This window comes from Asterias rubens, chromosome 10, assembly GCF_902459465.1.
Source record: "Asterias rubens chromosome 10, eAstRub1.3, whole genome shotgun sequence".
In the NCBI taxonomy this organism is placed as follows: domain Eukaryota; kingdom Metazoa; phylum Echinodermata; class Asteroidea; order Forcipulatida; family Asteriidae; genus Asterias; species Asterias rubens.
In genome coordinates this window covers 4,610,641-4,630,495 of record NC_047071.1, presented here as the reverse complement: position 1 = coordinate 4,630,495, position 19,855 = coordinate 4,610,641, and the positions used below count along the sequence as shown (strand labels likewise).

General features: G+C 38.5%; 1 protein-coding gene across 1 annotated transcript; it reads right to left on the bottom strand.

The window, feature by feature from the left end:
• Window positions 1-931: 931 nt before the first annotated feature.
• LOC117295980 (protein Wnt-7b-like) lies at window positions 932-18,388 on the bottom strand. The gene is made up of 2 exons (XM_033778808.1): window positions 18,105-18,388; window positions 932-4,870 (listed from the first exon to the last, which is right to left on the bottom strand). The coding sequence occupies exons 1-2, from the start codon at window positions 18,381-18,383 to the stop codon at window positions 4,409-4,411; spliced, it is 741 nt and encodes a 246-aa protein (XP_033634699.1). The 5' UTR covers window positions 18,384-18,388; the 3' UTR covers window positions 932-4,408.
• Window positions 18,389-19,855: the final 1,467 nt, after the last annotated feature.

Here is a 19,855-nt window from a genome sequence, read left to right as displayed (position 1 = left end):
TGGCCGATCGATCTCAAACTTCTAAAGGTTTGTCAGTTTATGTTTATGGTGGATTACATAAAGTGCTTACACTGTCAGCAACTATTTTGTTAGCTAAACCAATTCTGTAATGTTCCTTTAACTCTCTGATGTTAGCTCTGATGGCTAGGACTCAGACAGCTTTTTTTGGAGGGCTTCCAAATGATGTCCAAAAATGGCTGCTTCAGTGCAAGTCTTCAGCCAGATCTGTTTACAAACTGAACATTCAACCTAGGGCCAATGTCATAGAGTGGGTAAGCATAGATCAATCTCGCTTAGTAGAAACAGGTTACCAGCCAAAATATCATACACTGTTATTATCTAATTGATAACAAGTTGGTTATCTAATTGCGAATGGTTCCCTTCCAAACTTTCGCTCTAAGCAGCTGGCGCCCTGCTCCTTCATGGAACATCTGAATGCAAGTCCTTCTAAAAGCCTGTAAAACTGTCAGAGAGAGATAATCCAATTAATCCAATTTAATCAAGAATAACTTGCTTGAAACAATCACAATATCTTTAAAGATGTAGCATTAATTTATTGTATTATTCGCCCATAACAATGTCATCTTAACAATAAATGCTATTTCAAAATTTTACATATCTTTTGCATTAATAGCACTCCATTTGGGCATCAATCATAGTAAAGGCTTTCTAGGCAAGAATGTACATTAGCAGCCGGTTCAATATAGTCCAAAATAGTTGCGGAATATAAGGGTAATACTTGGGATGCTCTTGCCATACCTACATATATTGATTAATGATAATACTTAAATAGTTACATAAAGCGTATATTTACAGAAATGCATGAACTTATACCTTGTGTCAGTCAACAAATATTTCAAAACTGGTCTTGTCTGATAAAATTCAAATAACTTTTACTTTTTGAGGATGTCAGTTTTTGATGAGTGGATAGTATCTTTTAGCTGATTAGCTGATCAACAATTTTCAAGTGGATCGTTAATATGTTAAGCCTGATGGATCAACAACTGCATGTGGATCAAATGAGATAAGGTATGGATTAAGGATTGATTTACTTAAAATTGAGTGCATTACAAAAATGCTCTAAATAAATATCCCCAATTATCCCTTGTCGTTTTAATGTTTCAAATTGCGCAAAGTCAGTTTTGAGAGGAAATCCAGTGGATTGCTTATTTAAGCAGAGAAAAGGTGTTGATTTTCTTTGAGGATACTAGGCATGAGCATTACTTTTTTTTTTCATGCACCAGCAGAAGTTCTGAAAACACCCATTTCAAAATCAACATTCAGCTTTTATATTGTCGACCAATCAGCAGCTATGTAGCTTATCACATGCAAGTATAAATTACTATTCATGAGCTCATTTGCATGAGATTAGCATAATTAATATCAGTGTGGTTTTACAAATGACTTTACAATTTACAAATTTATTCTGAAATGTCAAGGGACCACAAACGCAATTTCTGAAATCAGAATCCATGCATCTCTACAGCAACCCATTTTTTATACATGCTTGACAAATATTCATTATATTTACAATATTTTTAACAATTTAATTTGTATAATGAATACCAATCATAAAATAAAATACATATTTTTTATACCTATATACAAGTATGTGAGAGACGCCTATGGTTGAATACAGTATTGAAATAGGGTTAAACTATCGGGGAATGAATGTTTACTATCAGAACCAGTTAGTGGGATAACGAAAATGAGTTAATCTTAAAACCACCAAAAGGTTCGTTCAACTTTGAAAGAAAGCAATTTGTTCGACAAGAACAAACAACCGTATAATAATTTTCATCAAGGAGTGCCCATATTAAAACATATGCCAAAACACATTTCTAGCAAGTCACATTTTAAAGAATGTAAAAAACAAATACAGATCACCATATAGGCTACCATTAACTCAAAGTTTTATTTAAAAAAAAAATCACTGGACATTTTTAGTTGGAGTGAGAATCTTTAATTGGCCTTGAGATTTTCAGTTGGACCAGAGATTTTCTATTAGACTGGAGATTTTCAATTGGTCTTGATATTTTCAATTGGATTAAAGATTTTTCAATTGGGCTGAACATTCTGTTAACTGTTAGTAATGCAAGTTCTCAACTAAATTCCTTCTAGATCAACTTGGTCAGTAGTCTGTATTCCACACCACATGAAGATTATCCTCGAAGAAGAGATGTATCTCGGAAGAGATTATCTTAAAGGGAGGGATAATCTTACAGGAAGGGATTATCTTTTTTTTTTTTTTAAAGGGCTGAAGGCCAAAAGGGCTTCCAAGAGGTTGTTAAAATTAGGCTGAACATTTCTTTAAAAAAAAAAAAAAAAACTTTTTTGCAAACTTTTGCAAAGTTGTTACAAACTGACCAAACAAATTGACCTGTGGTTTTTATAAGCCAATTTAGCTTTAAATATACTACAGTTTCAACCCTCTCGGAGTTTACTAGATGTTAGTTTTGCCTGTCTTACCCACCGGACCACTGAGCTTGCTCGATGGCTGGAGGGAGTTCAAATCCTTCCGTGTTATATAGCAGCGGGTACCGTAATGATTTAATAGATGTTAGTTTTGCATCGGGGGATAAAGAATATAATTTATTTGTACACTTACACTGGATGTGTATAAAGCACTGTACACAGGGATATTCTCTAAGGCTTTAATAGGCCTGTAGTCTTTGAGACGAACTCTGTATTACAGTTGAATAATTATACCATAATGACTTCTTGCAAATTCCATAATAAATTCATTATTTCATCAAGCAGAATCCTTTTATAAGTCAAGAGTATTTGGGGAGGGGAAGCTATAACTGTTACTGATCATTCTGTAAGAAATTGTCCTTCCCAAGATTTATTAAAGTTTCCTTAAAAAAACATCAAAGTATAAAAATGACCAAGACTATATTTTAAGGTACAGACCATCGTTTGCTAAAATATTCCCAACCAAAATATCTTCAATCCATTTTGGTGTAAATACTGTGCCAAGTTACTTTTATAAAGTCTTGATATTTAATCTAACAATTTTTTTCAAAAGGCTATAAAGTCCTATATAAAACATAATATTTTCAGAAGTAAAACAAAAAAACATTTGATACCATACAACCCTCAAATATACCAAACAAAAAAAGTAAATATCATAAAAGTTATTCTGCTACTGTACCCTGATGAACTTAACTCTCACTAACGAAAATCCTCTACAACAAAAATGCTGTTGCGTTTGTTTCACAGTACCGGTAACCTTTTTAAGAATGACAGCTTAAAAATGACAGGAAAAATGGTTGAACAACTTTTCGATGTTTCAGTCTGTTGTTTTATTCACCTAGGACTACGCAAGACAACGCCACTGTCTATAGGATGGTATACAGGGAGGTTTAAAGTTTATTATATTCACTGAGTCAGCAGAAAACACACCAGGGGAGAAAACTGATCTTCGTCATCATTGTTTAGTAATGTTCTCGGTTAATGACCCATTGCAACCTCCCTGCCATGGGATGTAGCCACGCCCCTTAGGCAACCCCTTCACAGACACTACATATGGGGAGTATTTTACGCGATGCACATTTTGTAGCTGGAGCATGAATGTGCGTAAAGGGCTGTCTTGAAATGTGATCCCCCAACGCATGATTGTAGCATTGACACTTTGCTATATTTTGATTGGATCAGGACAGTCACATGCTGATGAGTCACTGGTGGTAATGACTTGTGATTGGTTACTTCTATTAAGCTTTGAATTGGTAAAGACAACAAAGCTGCAAGTCACCTCCAAATCAGACAACATTAATACAAATTAATATATATTCAGAAATATTTCAGCCCTACGTTGGGGTGAAATGCAATGCCTTCTCTTTGCATCTATTTCTCTCATAAACACTCTATCAAAAGTCTCATAAAAATAGATTTCCTATTACCTTGTTTTTTTGTGTTCAAAGTTGATGAAACTTGATTAGAAGGCACATAATTATGTTTATTTTAGACCACTTTTTAAGAAAGTCTCACTCATCTTGCATTAGTTTCCAGCAGTTGTTGTCACGTTTTACATATTATGGAGTCTTAGGCCTTAACACCTAAAATTGAATTAAAATTGGAGACTAACTTCCACACTGCAAAAGGGAAATTCTTGATTTGACTGGAGGTTTTTTTTTTCTCCACTCAAACACAGCATCATTCAATCCGAGTGCCCATAGGGAGTTATAATGTAATAGCAGCCCCAACCTTATCATCCAATCACTTGTATAAAGTGCATGCTGAATTACTGCAGTAGAAAGTATCTGTTTATTGATATCTCAAAGATATCTTTTTCCGCCACCTCTTCATTCCCATTTTCTCCAATCAGTCGTCACAGAGTTACATTATAAAGCTGTTGAGGATATACGTGCTGTATCAATCCATGTCAATTTCAGTCAGTAGGAGCTCATCAGTTACAAATATGGAGTTCTTCGCTCTTTTTGCAGGTTTCACACACTACTTCGCAGCACCACTCAAATCTGCAGTTACAGTTTCCTTTAGATGTACGCACCATAGTCTGGTAACCCCTACCGCAGCAGAGTAACGGACAGCCGTCTTCCTCTAGGCTGGTCTTATTGCAGAGTCTACCATGGGTCCCTACAGATCCATGTTTCTTGTTTGGTTCACAGTAATCCATGGCCCTCTGGAGGTAGACTAACTCGAGGTTAGAAGGCTTCTTGGGCTGATCCTTGCTCGGACGTAGCCGGCGGCGTTTCCTCGAGTACACCATGAACTTAGACTCCGTGTAGCGCTCAAAAACAATTTTTCCAATCTCGTTGAGTTTGGGCATTGTGTTCCAGCAGACTTTTGAAGTGCAGGAGCCAGACACGCCGTGGCATTTACATTTGACTTGCATGTTGGTGTCGATAGTCTGGGGGTGAAATTCAAACAAAACCGAAGATTACATCAATATTCTCTTTAATCTCATCTAAGATCACTTATAGAGATAGAGAGAAAGAATTGTTACAAGAGTCAAAAATTCAATGATACAGAAATAATTCAAAGGGAAATTGTATAGATCTTTTTTAGTTTTTTTTTTTTTTTAAGCCTTTGAGAAAGACTCTGCTAGGGTCGGAACGTCAGGCCATCAACTATTATTTGCATCTTTTTTTTTTTTTTTTACAAAAAAAAATTGAAATTAAAAGTACATTTTCACTTCTTATAACCAGACAGTGACCAAGATGACTACATCCTTCTAAAACTAAAAACGCGACGTAGGTATTCAAAATATTAGTATGCCAGGACACCTAGAGCATTTTCCAAGCCACGGCTTTGGGCTTAGACTCTGGCTAGGGCTCTAATAGTTTAATGGAAATGTGTGCTTTCAGTATGGGGCTTCAGACAGGCCAAGCCGCAGCCAAAGTCCTGATTCTGAAAAAGGCTGTAAGTTTTTAACTGATAGGCCTACATATTTTTGTTGTTGTGTTTACTCTACTGGTGAACTGACTCAATAACATTAACCTTAAATACTTTTATTATCATGTTATGCCTGTAGGTTGGCTATAAAGTACACAATTTGAAATTGGGAAGAGGGAATAAAAAGAAGCAATAAAAGGTGGTTATTTGTATGGACAAACGTGGAAATGAGGAATGTCCCCCAGTTTTGACCACAACCTATTCAGTCTTCGAGAACATTTACCTTCAATAATACAGAGAAATGTTGTACATTTATTATTATTAAATTATCGTCTCCTCATCCACTCCACCCCCACCTCCCATCTTTTCCCCCGCCCCCTTCCTAACCATCTCCTTCCAAAACCACCTGAAGTTGTAGAAATCTTTAAGAATATTTGAATCTTTGAAGAAAAGACTCGGTCCATGAATCACTCTTTGGCCTCTAGTTTGAGCCCCTAGTTTGAGCCCCTCGCCAAACCACCTTCATCCATGCTTCCTTGCATGTCAGACAGCTCAAAACTCGATCCCCCAATGGGCAGTGGTCAGGTAAATTATACAAACGGGAACTTGTTAAGCCAACCTAACAAGTGTTTCTTTTAATACATGACAAATCATAAGGTATGAACAGAGGAAACGTCTTAATTGGGAATGAATTATCTCCGTCGGGGTCAGCGAGGGTCAACTAGTCAAGACAGGTGGCTGGCCAGGTCTTAAGAGGGTACGATCTGTCTGCCAAGTCTGTCAGTTGTAATAGTTCATCTTACTTTTGAGACTAGATGGTTATTGGTTAAACCCCATTGAGTCTGTCAGATGGAGTTGACAGTAAGCAGAAACTAGGAGGCTAGTGGACCTAGGGTGAGTCAACTTCATTTTGGTGTATCAGGCCCCTCTATGAACGTCACTTAACAGAAACACTAATAAACAAGGAATCTCTGAAAATGCACCTTATTTTCAAGGATAAAAACGAGTTTCTTAATTAGCTAATGGGTACTTAAAGAAGAGGAGTTTAGTTTCAGCAGTGATTTTTCCCTTTTTTCAAGAAATTTTGTTTTATGGGCATCTGCTGAAGTTTAAAAATCAATGATTTTTCAAAAGTTTCTTCCAGACTTTGTCAATTTGACTCTGTTGGCCCCCATATAATAACCTCTGACTTAATATTTCCTGAGGGAGATGGTCAGATACCTGTTTATCACTCTAGAAGGAACTTTATTTGTCTGAGACTATAATTTCAAAGGAAATGACGTCTAATTGGGCAGATGACTACGGCCACACTTTGCCAGATGTAAAAGTCTTTCAAATTACCTCGTTAATAAGTGATAAAGCTCAGACACTTTGCCTTCTAAACTCATTAGGATAGAAACTGTTGATGGTTGATAAAGGGGGATTCCTACTAAGGCACAAGAGTAAATAACTTTGGAAACAATGGAGTTGTTTTTAAAGGTTTCACTTGTTTCAAGAAGAGATGATCATTGCGTGCCAACAGAAACTCTCATTAGGCCAGAAGTTGTTGATGGATTGCAAAAGGTGATTTTCTACAAAAGTAAGCAAGTTTAGAACAATTATTTGCACGGTTTTGACTTGTTCCAAGAAAATATCCTGTACATCGATGCTGATGGGTGGAGACAGAAAGAAATAATGAAAGTCTGCATGCTGCTAGAGGCCAGATGTAACTAATGTGAACAACTGTGTTTTAAAGACAATGGACATTATTGGTTATTGTCAAAGACCAGTATTCTCACTTGCTGTATCTCAACATATGCATAAAATAACAAACCTGTGAAAATTTGAGCTCAATCGGTCATCGAAGTTGGGAGATAATGATGAAAGAAAAATAACCTTTGTCACCTGAAATTGTGTGCGTTTAGATGGTTGATTTCGAGACCTCAAATTCTAAACTTGAGGTCTCAAAATCAAATTTGTGAAAAATTACCTCTTTCTCAAAAACTACGTCACTTCAGAGGGAGCCGTTTCTCACAATGTTTTATACTATCAACCTCTCCCCATTACTCATTTCCAAGTAAGGTTTTACGCTGATAATTATTTTGAGTAATTACCAATAGTGTCCACTGCCTTTAATAAAACAGAGTTTGAATGTATTATGCCGTTTATAAATCAATAAAGGAATCTACTGCATGAAAATGGAAATCCATGCATTCAAGCACTTCTGGCTACAAACTATTAACAGTCATGCCCAACATTTAACAAAAAACAAAATTTTTTGAGCTTTGGACTTCTCAGCTCCAAGGAAAATTGTTATATGCAAACTCAGCAGAAGGTTGAAGTGCCATGTAGATCAAAGAGTGTGATTTCTTAAGAAGAAAAAAAACAACTACTGCAAACCAAGGTCACATATAAAAAGGTCTGAATTCAGTTACAAATCTAAACATTCTCAACCTGAGTTAACCCCTCTAATTCCATCCACAAAAACATTGTACAAACTTCACATAAACAGCAAACAAGTCTCCAAGCAGATGATGAAATCAAAATAAAAAGTATTTTTCTCGTTGGCGCCATATTGTCGGGTGAGATGATGAATCGCAAATTAACCTGGCGACAATAAGTAATCCCTCTACATCTACAGCCTGACAACAGGTAAGTAGAAGAACAGTTGTTGTTGTTGTCTAATTATACACCCATTACGTGACTAGAAACAACTGTTGAGATCCTACACGAATGAAATGAGCAACTGAAGATCTGAAAGGTTGACGAGACTAAGAAGTGATTGATTAATACAGAGAGAATATTGAGCAGCCCAACACGCGACTGGATGGAAGGCGTTTTAGTATTGGATTCAAAATAACACAGGAAGTCATCTTTATAAGAGCCTTTCAATTCACACGAGAGCAATTTAGCAATACAAGGGTCTCTTGCTGAAATTGAGCCTGGTTGCACAATGTTACAGAACTTCTCCTCTTGGAAAAGAACAGCACTGTTTGAACTGTCCGAAGAACATACAATTTATAAGGTTTCACTATAGGGACCTGTGCTAAAATAAAGCAAAGAACCCCTGCAATCAATTGTATACATTTGGTAGAAGAAAGGTTGCAATAAAGTAAACAAAATCACTTAATAAGTTTTCAGTCTAATTCACTGAATGACAAAACTCTGATGAAGACAACACAAAATCATAAAAATGTTGCTGAAATCCAAAATCAACGGTTGTCACTACTTCTGTAAGGTTAACAACTTTTGATACCATAATCAGAAGAAACAGGAGTCCTGTTTGACTAGTCTCATGATCATCAGCAATCAGGTGGAGAGGATGCTATAACAACCTGTTAGGATGCTAGGATCTAAAACTAGTTTTAAAGCCATTGGAACCTTTCGGTACAGAAAAAAAAAAAAAAAGTTCACAGATTTACAAATAATTTACAGGGTTTACAGAAGGTAATGGTGAAAGACTTCTCTTGAAATATTAGTCCATGAAATGCTTTACTTTTTGAGAAAACGGTAAAACAATATAAATTCTCGTTAGCGAGAATTACGGATTTATTTTAAACACATGTCATGACACGGCGAAACGCGCGGAAACAAGAGTGGGTTTTCCCGTTATTTTCTCCCGACTCCGATGACCGATTGAGCCTAAATTTTCACAGGTTTGTCGTTTTGTATATAAGTTGTGATACACGAAGTGTGGGACTTGGACAATACTGTTAACCGAACGTGTCCAATGGCTTTAAACTAGAATGAGGGAAGTTACACCGGAGCAAAGTGTCAATTTATCATGAGAGTTTTCATTGGGTGTTTATCTAGCACCCCTTAGTACTACCCACTGAAGAGGTGTAGGTTATAGCATGGAGGAAGGAATAGAAGGAGCTCGAACGACCCGCAAAACCGCAGAGTAACAAAAGAATGCCCCCGTCTATAACCAGTGGAAAAAGATAGGAGACCTCCAGCTGGACGGCCGATTAACGAGCAGGATTAGATCTCTTTGTACAGAACGTGCGGTACCGCCAGTCTGCGCTCTTGCCTGCGTGTAAAGTTGAATCATTGGAGACAAGAATTGTGAATATACACGTTTTCATTTACAGTTTGTGGTGTTTCACTGAAACATCATGGCATATTTTTTCATTTTTTTTTACTTTCCGGTCACTAGCGGTGGTTCAAAATTTGGGTATTAGCACACGAGGGTGGTTGGTATTCAATTGTGTTTTTCGATTTGGTGAGCACAAGTGTACACAATTTTTATCAGGTCTCAAAAAAGTTGTTTTTCTGTATTATATCCATACGACATACGACACCATGGTTGAGTGAAGAACCAAGTGTGCACGCGCAAACTCACATACGCCAGGTCGCCCATTGTCTGTATAAGGTATGTCGGTGATTACGAGGTGTTGTTAAACGACCGCGGTACCGCAGGTTCGACTTCGTTCGAGCTCCTTCTATTCCTTCCTCCATGGTTATAGCACCACAGGAGTGACCCTTGAGGCACCCTAACCCACTCCCCTCTCCCCCATCACTGCCACCTATTGACCCTAATCATGTACAGGTGCACTGCATGTTTCTGTAACATTTTTGGTAGAGGTAAAACATTCCCTTAAACTAGGCCCATCACAGTATATTTCAGGTCATTTTCTCTAATAAACTAATAAATTACACAAGGAATTTATGAATATTTTCCAACCAAATTACAAGTGGAATACAGGAACCTACAGCTGAGTTGGATATGGGAGGAAGACCGTTTTGGTTTTGGGGTTTTTTTTTTTGGGGGGGGGGGGGGCGGGGGGTATTACGTACTGTCAAAAGAAATTCATCTTCTGTGAAATATTCAGAAAAAGAACTGTTCGATACAACAGGGTTTTATATGTGCCGTGCAATATATGCTTTTATCACACTCTTGTTGCTATGGATTGACCAATTTTTATTGAGGATTCAGGTTTACTTGAAGATAGAGACTGTATGTAAGAAAAAGGCCGAACAGGAAACATGGGTTAGCAAAGACAGGATTGTTGTCTTTTTATTTGTGGGTTTTACACCAGGATTTCTTTTCTTTGCAGGCACCTTTTTTACTTTTGAAAATTAAGCATAAAAAAACATCTCAATATACAAACTAATATTATTATTTAACCAGAACACCAGATGTCCTGTCCAATTGAAATGAAGGTATCAAACGACCTGTCCATAGTTATTAATTGTATGCGAAAAATATAGCGTTCTGTTTGAAGTCGCCGCAACCTTGAGGAACCCAAGTCCTAATGGTTTATCGCTACAATTTATCTCCAAACCCAACAAAACCTAAAAAGCAATTTAAATTTAATTGCACCGGACTGTTTATAATTGGAAATTTGTTTACAATAAACAATTTGGCAACAATGTTGCAACTTTTCAACAATTGGATGTAAGAGCCGTGCCTTTTTCATACCAAGCCATTCAATTTGGGTTTTTTTCTGTACTTTCAAAAGAAAAGTATCGACTGGTTTTCATCAACTTTAAGATGACAACTGTCTTTCAATGGACTGCTTGCATGTCCATGTTCTGCCGTCGATTTCACAAAGAGTTAGGACTCGTCTTATCTCGAGTTAAGACGAGTTAAGACGAGTAACTCGTCCTAAGTTAGGATTAATCTTAAGGTTTGCATGCTACAGTGCATGGTTGGGACTCGTCCTAAGTCCTAAAGATAAGTCTTAAGTTAGGAAGAGTTTTGTAAAATCGACGGCTGGGCTTGTATTTATTGTTTCTACATTGAATGGCAAGTATTTTATACAGTCACAGTTTAAGTTTTGTTAAATCCAAAACAGAAAAAATGAGATGGTTTGAGGGTTTGTATCGACAAAAATGTTGGTTTGCAGAATGCAGTGAAGATAATCTCACTGTCTCAAACGTCATTCATTGAGATCAAAATAACTCTGCCTTTTCTTCACATGTTAATTGCACCATTCTTGAAGATGACACAAACAAGGTCCACATCTCAGGATAAATAGAGGGGTATCGCGACAACACTGTCATCTCAAGAAAGCAAAGCTCAAGAAAGCAAAGAATGTTTCCTTCTTCAGATGAAGAGAAAAAAACCTCCAAAATGATTGATCATCTTAAATGCTGCAGATGGTCCGTTAAGCGGAGTTAAATAAAGTGAAAAATGGAATAGGAATTCATTCAAAGGGAAGCTTTGAATAGACAACCTGTTATGTCAACATCATTCAACTCTTGGTAGACCACAAGGACTTCAGACAATTGAGAAAACCGCTAGGGACAATCCAGAAAAACGGCTCAAACACTCGGACACTAACAAAACACCACCAATTGCCAATCATCCAATTAGACTGCTATTTCTATGAGCAGTCGCCCCTTGTGATATATCTCAAATTTATATCATCATGGATTTTGAGACATTACGTATCAGACCCGAATCCACCACAAGGACTGACATGGACTCACTGTCTAAAACCAGGGCTGTATTATCCACCATCATGGCCATCCAATAAGATCAGAAATCACAAATTCTTCAGAGGTGTTCAAGTGAATAAAATGATATTGTGGAATTGAAGCCCTACAGGTAGGTGGATCAGGATAAGGTTGTTTCAGGGTTTCATTAATTCATAGAAACCTCTAAATCTTCATGGACCCCCTACGGAGCTCCCTGTTTCGATATACCGTATACCCATTGTTCAGTTCACATTCTTGTCATCATTAAGAACCCCCGATATAAAAACCATTGTCAACCACCAGGGCCCAATTTCATAGAGCTGCTAAGTAGACAAATTTGCTTAGCATGAAATTTCTTCTTTGATAAAAACAGGATTACCAACCAAAATTTCAATTTGTTGCATACTGCTTGTTACTGGTATTCAGCTGTTGTTTGCTTATCCTGAAAATCACATGGAAATTCTGTTGGTAATCCTGTTTTTATCAAGGAAGAAATTTCATGCTAAGCAAATTTTTGTGCTTAGCAGCGCTATGGAATTAAGCCCAGTTCTTTCAGAACCACTACTCAAAAGCAATTTACACATGGTGCTATCACGAACCTCACCTAACTTAACATTGTAGCAACATTTTCTCAAACAAACAACCACCTTTGAAATTTGATTCTTAACTTTGAAATTTTCAAAGTACCACTAAAAGATTTTCAAACAATGCATTTTTTTCACTTCATCAAATGATCCTTGATGATATTCTGATTAAATTTTTTGTAACCTGTGCCAAAACATTCACAACCACGGACCTTCAAAAGGTTAAATGTTTTCCAAAATGTTGCTGAATCATTTTCACATTATGATCTTTATAATCGCCTCTCACCTCCAGGCAACTATGACGTTTTTTCATAGAATGTTTCGAAAGCCAAGTGCAGCGTTGAAGGAAGACAAAAGCTGAGTGACAAAACATATGTTTTCACAAAAGCCTAATCCTGCAATTACCGACCGCTTCCCCTCGCATCAGATATTTTTAGACTGGATCCTCCCCCAGAACAGACATCCCCCTCCCACCCAAAGCAAGACTGTCAACTTGGGTGTGTGTGTTTGGGAAACATCCACAATTGAACAAATCCACGTTTCCTGAGCGAAAAACACTGGCCGCTGAAGTACCCAAGATTAGATCGGCAGCAATTGTGTTTGTACGAGGGTAACCGTTAAATGTCATTATAATGTGTTTGTTTCGTTGTTAATCATCTTTTAACGCTGCCGCCCCTTTGAGTCAGCGACTAGACCTTCAAACTTATCAGGAGAAACATCATCAGTGAAAAAACCCACACTCATTGGTACCCTGCCATCAAAATGGCTACCTAGATTTTTAGGATTAAGGAACATTTACAGCGGAAAGCAGAGCTTTGATTCCTTTAATCCAAACAGAAAAACATTTCTTATGAAAACAGGATAAAAAGTGCACACCCACAAACCAGACAGGTCCGTCTAAAATGAACATCAATTGAGTTTGATTCAGAAAACATTCCATTCTTTAATCTCCTTTTGCTCTACATCATTTCTCAGGTTTCTTCATCCTTCCTCAAGAACCCCAAACAAAAGCTACCAGTGAAAAATATTGCCTTAACTTAAAGAGACAACCAGTGGATTACCAGAGTAGTGCCACGCTACCTATTATTGGCCATAGTTGACTCTCTTTTGAAGGATTACCGGGTACCGACTATTGACTGTACTGTGCTGCAGAGGTGCTATTGTTCCCTCAATGGCTCCCAGTAACCTCTACAAGTCAGTATCAGTTACAACTCAAGTGGGGGTCGATTCAGTTTGATGGTTCTTTAGTGCTAGGTGCATTCATTCTGCCCCCTCCGCCAATCCCCCCCCCCCACAACCACCACTAGAACTTACTGATTCCCACAAGAAAACTTCGGCCATGTTTAAAATCTGTCTGCTAAACAATCATTTTGATTATTGTTAGAATAAGAATGGGCAAACTAAACTTCTTTTGGAACCCTTTGAGTCAATGAGCTCATTCAATAATAGAAGCACCCTTTACAGTATAGGTTCCCCAAGGAACCGTACCTGGTCCCAATTCCTTTGTTGTCGCCTCCAGATTGATGCCTCTTAAAAAACAAAGAGTAAGGGAAGGAATGGTGATATGGAACAGATTCAAGACTTTTCTAGCCCAATAAAGACAATTTGTGTGGTCCCCCTCCCCATCACCCAGCATCACTTAGATGAAAGGAATAAAGTGCAGACCCCGTGAGTTCACTCACAAAACAGAAACACCCTTTACAGTGTAGGTTCCTCAAGGAACAGAACCTGGTCCTAATCCCTTTGTTGTCACCTCCAGATTAAAGGCAAGAATTAACGATGGTGACTATATTTAACAGATTCTAGATTTTCTACGTCATCACTCGAATCAACAAGAGGGGATGTGATCGACAAGTGAGGTAAAGAAAGACTGAAGGGAGGCTCATCTGGAACTTTCTTTCATCACAAGAAGAGGGCGAGACTGCTAGAAAGATAAGTACAAAGGCCACCGGAAAATTTCAATATTAATCAGTCAAATAGCTTGCCATCAATATCACCAGAAAAAGGACTGACCACTCCCTGAATGGACCAAATGCTGTCAAGTCAGGAATGAGTATGAGCAGAAATATCAAATTTTTATATCACAAGAGGGCAGTTTATTTGCAGGCCGGAAAGATAACAGCAATGAAAGATTCATACAATTGCAGAGTCAAACTCTTTGCCAAGAGAAGTAATCATCTCTCCTTACCACTCATTACATCATCAAGGACGAAGCATCATGGTTAAGGGTCTGGCTTAAAGACACAGGTGTCAGGACTGGGACTCGAACCAACAATCTGATGATCAGAAACACGGGAGCTTGAGTTTGGTGCTCTTCACAGCTTGGCCATACCACTCATTACATCATAATAGAGGGTGTGGCTTTCTAGGCTGAAATCTAAAGCAGAAGATGAGGAAACTGAAGATGACAGACTTCAATATCAACCATTGCAAGAGACGTCTTGGCTCAAAGAACATTACATTGTTCTCATTTCATGACCATCGTCACATCAGAAGGAGGAGTGGTTCACACGTCGGAAAGAGTCTTCAAAGGAAGCTAAGATACAGGAAACACCATCATTAATCTTTGTAGAAGTTCTCTCTAAGACTCGGTTGTAACAATACAGACAAATGAAGAGGTTCCTGTTTGCACAGAAATAAAGATCAGACAATTGTATCAAGAAAATAGCAAGACTCTTTACAAGATTGTTCTCACAAATAACAAGATTCTTGACTTGTACAACAGTTGTCTAGTATAAGTGCTTGAACTCCAGTGACTGTCTGGAAGTGGTACAAACAATTTGCACCATAAATTAAATGTCTCCTAAAGGATTTTGCTGATAAATTTAGAAGTACTTTCAGTGAAAGATATGTCAACCTGTTTGCACATTGTCTGGTCGTTGCCTTTTAAAATGTTTGTCGATATTTTTCTTCAGAAAGGCACAAGTAATTTTTTTCCTTTCAAAAATCAACCTATAATTTTTTAAGTTCAAACTACAAATGCACTGCTTCCAACATCAAAATGGCATTTTCTGCATTTTAAAAATATAAAAAGTACTGCAAATGTGTCAATGACAGAGAATTATTACATGGCTGTACCCACAAGTTTACTTTTATTTATAGTTTATTCTTGATCACACTGTGTTGCAATTGTGTGTTTAAAGATAAATTGTAATCTTTGTTTGAAGATTTGTCAACATGACATTGTCAAAGGATAAACATGCTGTGAATTGTAACAATAACTGACATGTGTCAATAACAATATCTTATTGATAATCGCATTATGAAGCATGTCACTCAAAATATGGCTAAGCAAACAGAGAATGGCAATTACATACAGTGCTGCTAATAGTGCACTTCTCTTTAATTCAGGCATAATATTTTGTCTAAGAAAACAAAAGCAGGAATATTTCATTAAGTACAAGGACTGAACTAGTACACATGGTATTTAGTCTGCTAAAGCTTACAAGCTCCAAAAGCTTACAAGCTTTAGCAGACTTTTTTTATCTAATCACCACATTGATGAAAATACTTCATAAAAATGGCACAATTTAAACCAAGACATGGTCTCCGAAGAAACTGTGTTAAGTAGACTCTTTGTATTGTTTGGACATGCCTACTTAACCCATGCCTAGCTAATAATCATTGGTCCAAGCAGAGGACGTGTATTGGTGTCATTGGGATGTCACTGACTAAACAACTTAATCAAAATAGTCTTAAGAAAACATTGGACTTCCCTGGAAAAAGCATCTTAATATAAAACAAAAAGCAACAATGGGACAAATGAAATAATGACAGAGCATTAGGAGCAATCCAATCTTGTTTTTTCTAGCAAGCAAAAGGTCAAACATCATATAACACAAGGTCAATATCACAATAGATATGAATTGGTGCGTTATGTGAAAGGGGACTCTACAGTCACCCATCCATGCACCGCCTAAAAACTCAGGGACATAAAAGACAATAAGATTCTTTTATCTCAAACCACTTCCTTAATCTCCACCTTGTGATGGGGAAGTAGATTTATCATCCAACCGAGATGATCCTATAGGCTCGGGAGATTAATGAGTCTCCGTTATATGGGATTAAGAATTATGTTCACATGTTGGATAAGAAAGGATACCTCTCCGTTGTCTCAGAGTCTTGTCCTCCATGGGAAAATGTTTAATGGAGAAGTCTCAGTAAGATACAGGACAATGACCCCCGGCCTTGGGGGGGGGGGGGGTCGGTATGGTTACCAGAGTTTGTAAATTGGTTCAACAACAAGAAAGCGAACTGTAGGCATTGGTAACTAATGCTGGTAAGGTTGTCTATTTAAATCTCAGGGCCAATTTGTATTTAAGCCAATGTTCAGTGAGGCTAAGATGTAATCTCAAACATAACTGTTCAAAAAGCTGAATAATGTTACACCCCTTCCAAGCTGGGCATTCCCACCCAGGCTAAGCACATCCAGCCTGGACACCCCAACCCAGCCTGGGCACCTCCACCCAGACTGGGCAATCCCACCCAGCCTGTGGTCCCCCAACCCAGCCTGGGCACCCACTCCACCCTCGGCACCTCCACCCAGACTGGGCAATCCCACCCAGCCTGTGGTCCCCCAACCCAGCCTGGGCACTCCATCCACCCTCGGCACCTCCACCCAGACTGGGCAATCCCACCCAGCCTGTGGTCCCCCAACCCAGCCTGGGCACCCCATCCACCCTCGGCACCTCCACCCAGACTGGGCAATCCCACCCAGCCTGTGGTCCCCCAACCCAGCCTGGGCACCCCATCCACCCTCGGCACCTCCACCCAGACTGGGCAATCCCACCCAGCCTGTGGTCCCCCAACCCAGCCTGGGCACCCCATCCACCCTCGGCACCTCCACCCAGACTGGGCAATCCCACCCAGCCTGTGGTCCCCCAACCCAGCCTGGGCACCCCATCCACCCTCGGCACCTCCACCCAGACTGGGCAATCCCACCCAGCCTGTGGTCCCCAAACCCAGCCTGGGCACCCCATCCACCCTCGGCACCTCCACCCAGACTGGGCAATCCCACCCAGCCTGTGGTCCCCCAACCCAGCCTGGACATGCCTAAAAAAATAAACAATAATATGTCAAGTTTAAAAACATAAAGCATGGTTAATATTCCAACATGTCAGAAGCAATTCAATATAAACAATTCGTGTAAAAAATATAGAAAAATACACATTTCAATAAGAAACAAAGAAAAATACACAATTCAATGTACAAAAATGGGAAAAAATACACAATTCAATGTACAAAATATTTAAAAAAGCAACATATTTCAATGTACAAAATATAGAAAAATACAGAAAATATTTCAAGTTTAAAAACATCATTCAAACAAATTATTTGCACTTCAATGCAATATGGAGAAATTTAAGAAAATCAAACAGAAAGATTAAATAGTCACCAGAAACTTTTGAGAAAATAGAATTAAATTGCAAACTGCTGACAAACCAAAAGGCATAAATGGAGAAAAAAATAGCTCATGACCTTACCTTACCTAGCAGAGTCTTTCTCGAAGCAGAGAAAGACTCAGATAGGGTCAAAACATCAGCCGTCGATTTCACAAAGAGTAAGGACTCGTCTTATCTCGAGTTAGGACGAGTAACTCGTCCCAACTTAGGATTAATCTTAAGGTCTGCATGCTACAGTGCAGGGTTGGGACTCGTCCTACGTCTTAAGATTAGTCTTAAGTTAGGAAGAGTTTTGTGAAAATCGACGGCAGGCCACTAACTCTTTTTTTTTTGAGAAGGAAATTATAAAATTAAATCTCACCCTCAGACCCGACTCGTAATTATGTTGCATCATCAGGTTGGCGCCGGAATTATCGCTTGCACCGTTGTCCGTCGTATCGATGAAATCTCTTGTGAAGTACATACCGTAGCGGATATTATCCGAGCAGCCACCCCATGCCCAGTCCTCTATGCCGCTATTCTTACTGTGTTTACGCCCTTTACTTTGGGCGCATCCACACTCTACCACCTCTCCGCTACCGCAGGCTCTGGTGACGTGGAAGGTTATACTGGCCGAGGTCATTCCTTGAAGAAACGCCATCTCGGGGTTTCCTAGTGGTAAAAAAAAGAATGGTAAAAAAAAAAAAAAGGAAAAGGAATTTATGTATTTCATCAGTAAACGAAAATCCAATAAATTGATAAGCCAAGTGTTACTACAAGAGGGCTTCACTCTTTAAACACCATGCTCCTCAACATCCCTCGATCTAGACACACTTGGGGAGACTTGGGTTCTTTTAAAAAAAGATTCACACAAAAACGTTTTTATAAAAAAGTTAATGGCCTGACATTTCAACCCTAGCAGAGTCTTTCTCAAAGGCTAATTGAAAAAAACAAAACATGGACAGGTAACTAAGTGTAACAAAAGCAGTGAAGTGGAAATACATAAATAGCGAGAGAGAGAGATTCAGAACGCGCCCAGAAAAAAGTCATGGGTACAGACAAATTGTGTTTCACACAGGGAGTCAGAACAAAAAAACAAGTTGTAAGATAAAGATTTCAATCCTGACATGATCAAAACCAAAAATTTTCCTGCTGTGCTAAAACAATATGTACTGCAAAACCACTTTTCATTGTTTGTGCAAAGAAAGGGTCAAGTGATAAACAGAAAGCTCAACAATTGGTCATTCTTTATAAATAGCATTCATTAATCAAAGGGAAATTCACAGCGTTTTCACCCAAAGTGGCTCCAGCAATGTATCTTGATCAAGGAAATTGCTAAAGTTGTCCGGTAGCGAGTCATTGCACAACGACTGTCCGACCCATCTCCCGAACGAACCCCGAACAGACTCTGACATGTCAGTAGAATGGCATTGAGACTGTTGATATGAGTATGAGATTGCTGATGTCCACAAGGGAGCTTCCTTCCCTTCAATAATTACAAGATTCAAGACAAGGATGACGGTGGTTTCCTTAATAAGGCGCGAAGGTGTTAAGCCACAAAGTGGAGACACGCGGCCACATCAACACGTTCTTCTGCGTTTTTATTACAACAAAATGTCAATGCGTCCTTGCGTTGGGGAGGAGTTCTGGTTACAGAACGCGGTACTCAGAAACAATTTGAGTTGATATACATCAGGATGGGTTAATCGTTAAATCCGAGCTATCGCCATGGTAATCCATGGGATTTATCATGGAACAATTTTAATCCTGGGAGCTTAAAACACAAAGAAGAAGATCAACTTGTTTATGAAGTAGTCACAACGTCTGAAAGATTTAAATAAGTAAACATGTTGTAATAGATGGAAACACTGTATACCTACTACTTTCCTGAGCTCTATTGTGACAAAAATCACAGGCATGTTACTCAGGTGGGATTCGAACCCACTAGGCCATCAAGATTGCCCGATAGCTAGAGTCAGTTATTTCAGGTCTTTGTACACTACACTTGAACGAACTACACATGATGATGGAATCACACTTAACAAAAACATTTTTTTAAAGTCAAAGTCGGACCCTAAGACGACTCTGATCATAGATTCTTTAAAATAAAACGGAAGACAGATCTTTTCTCAA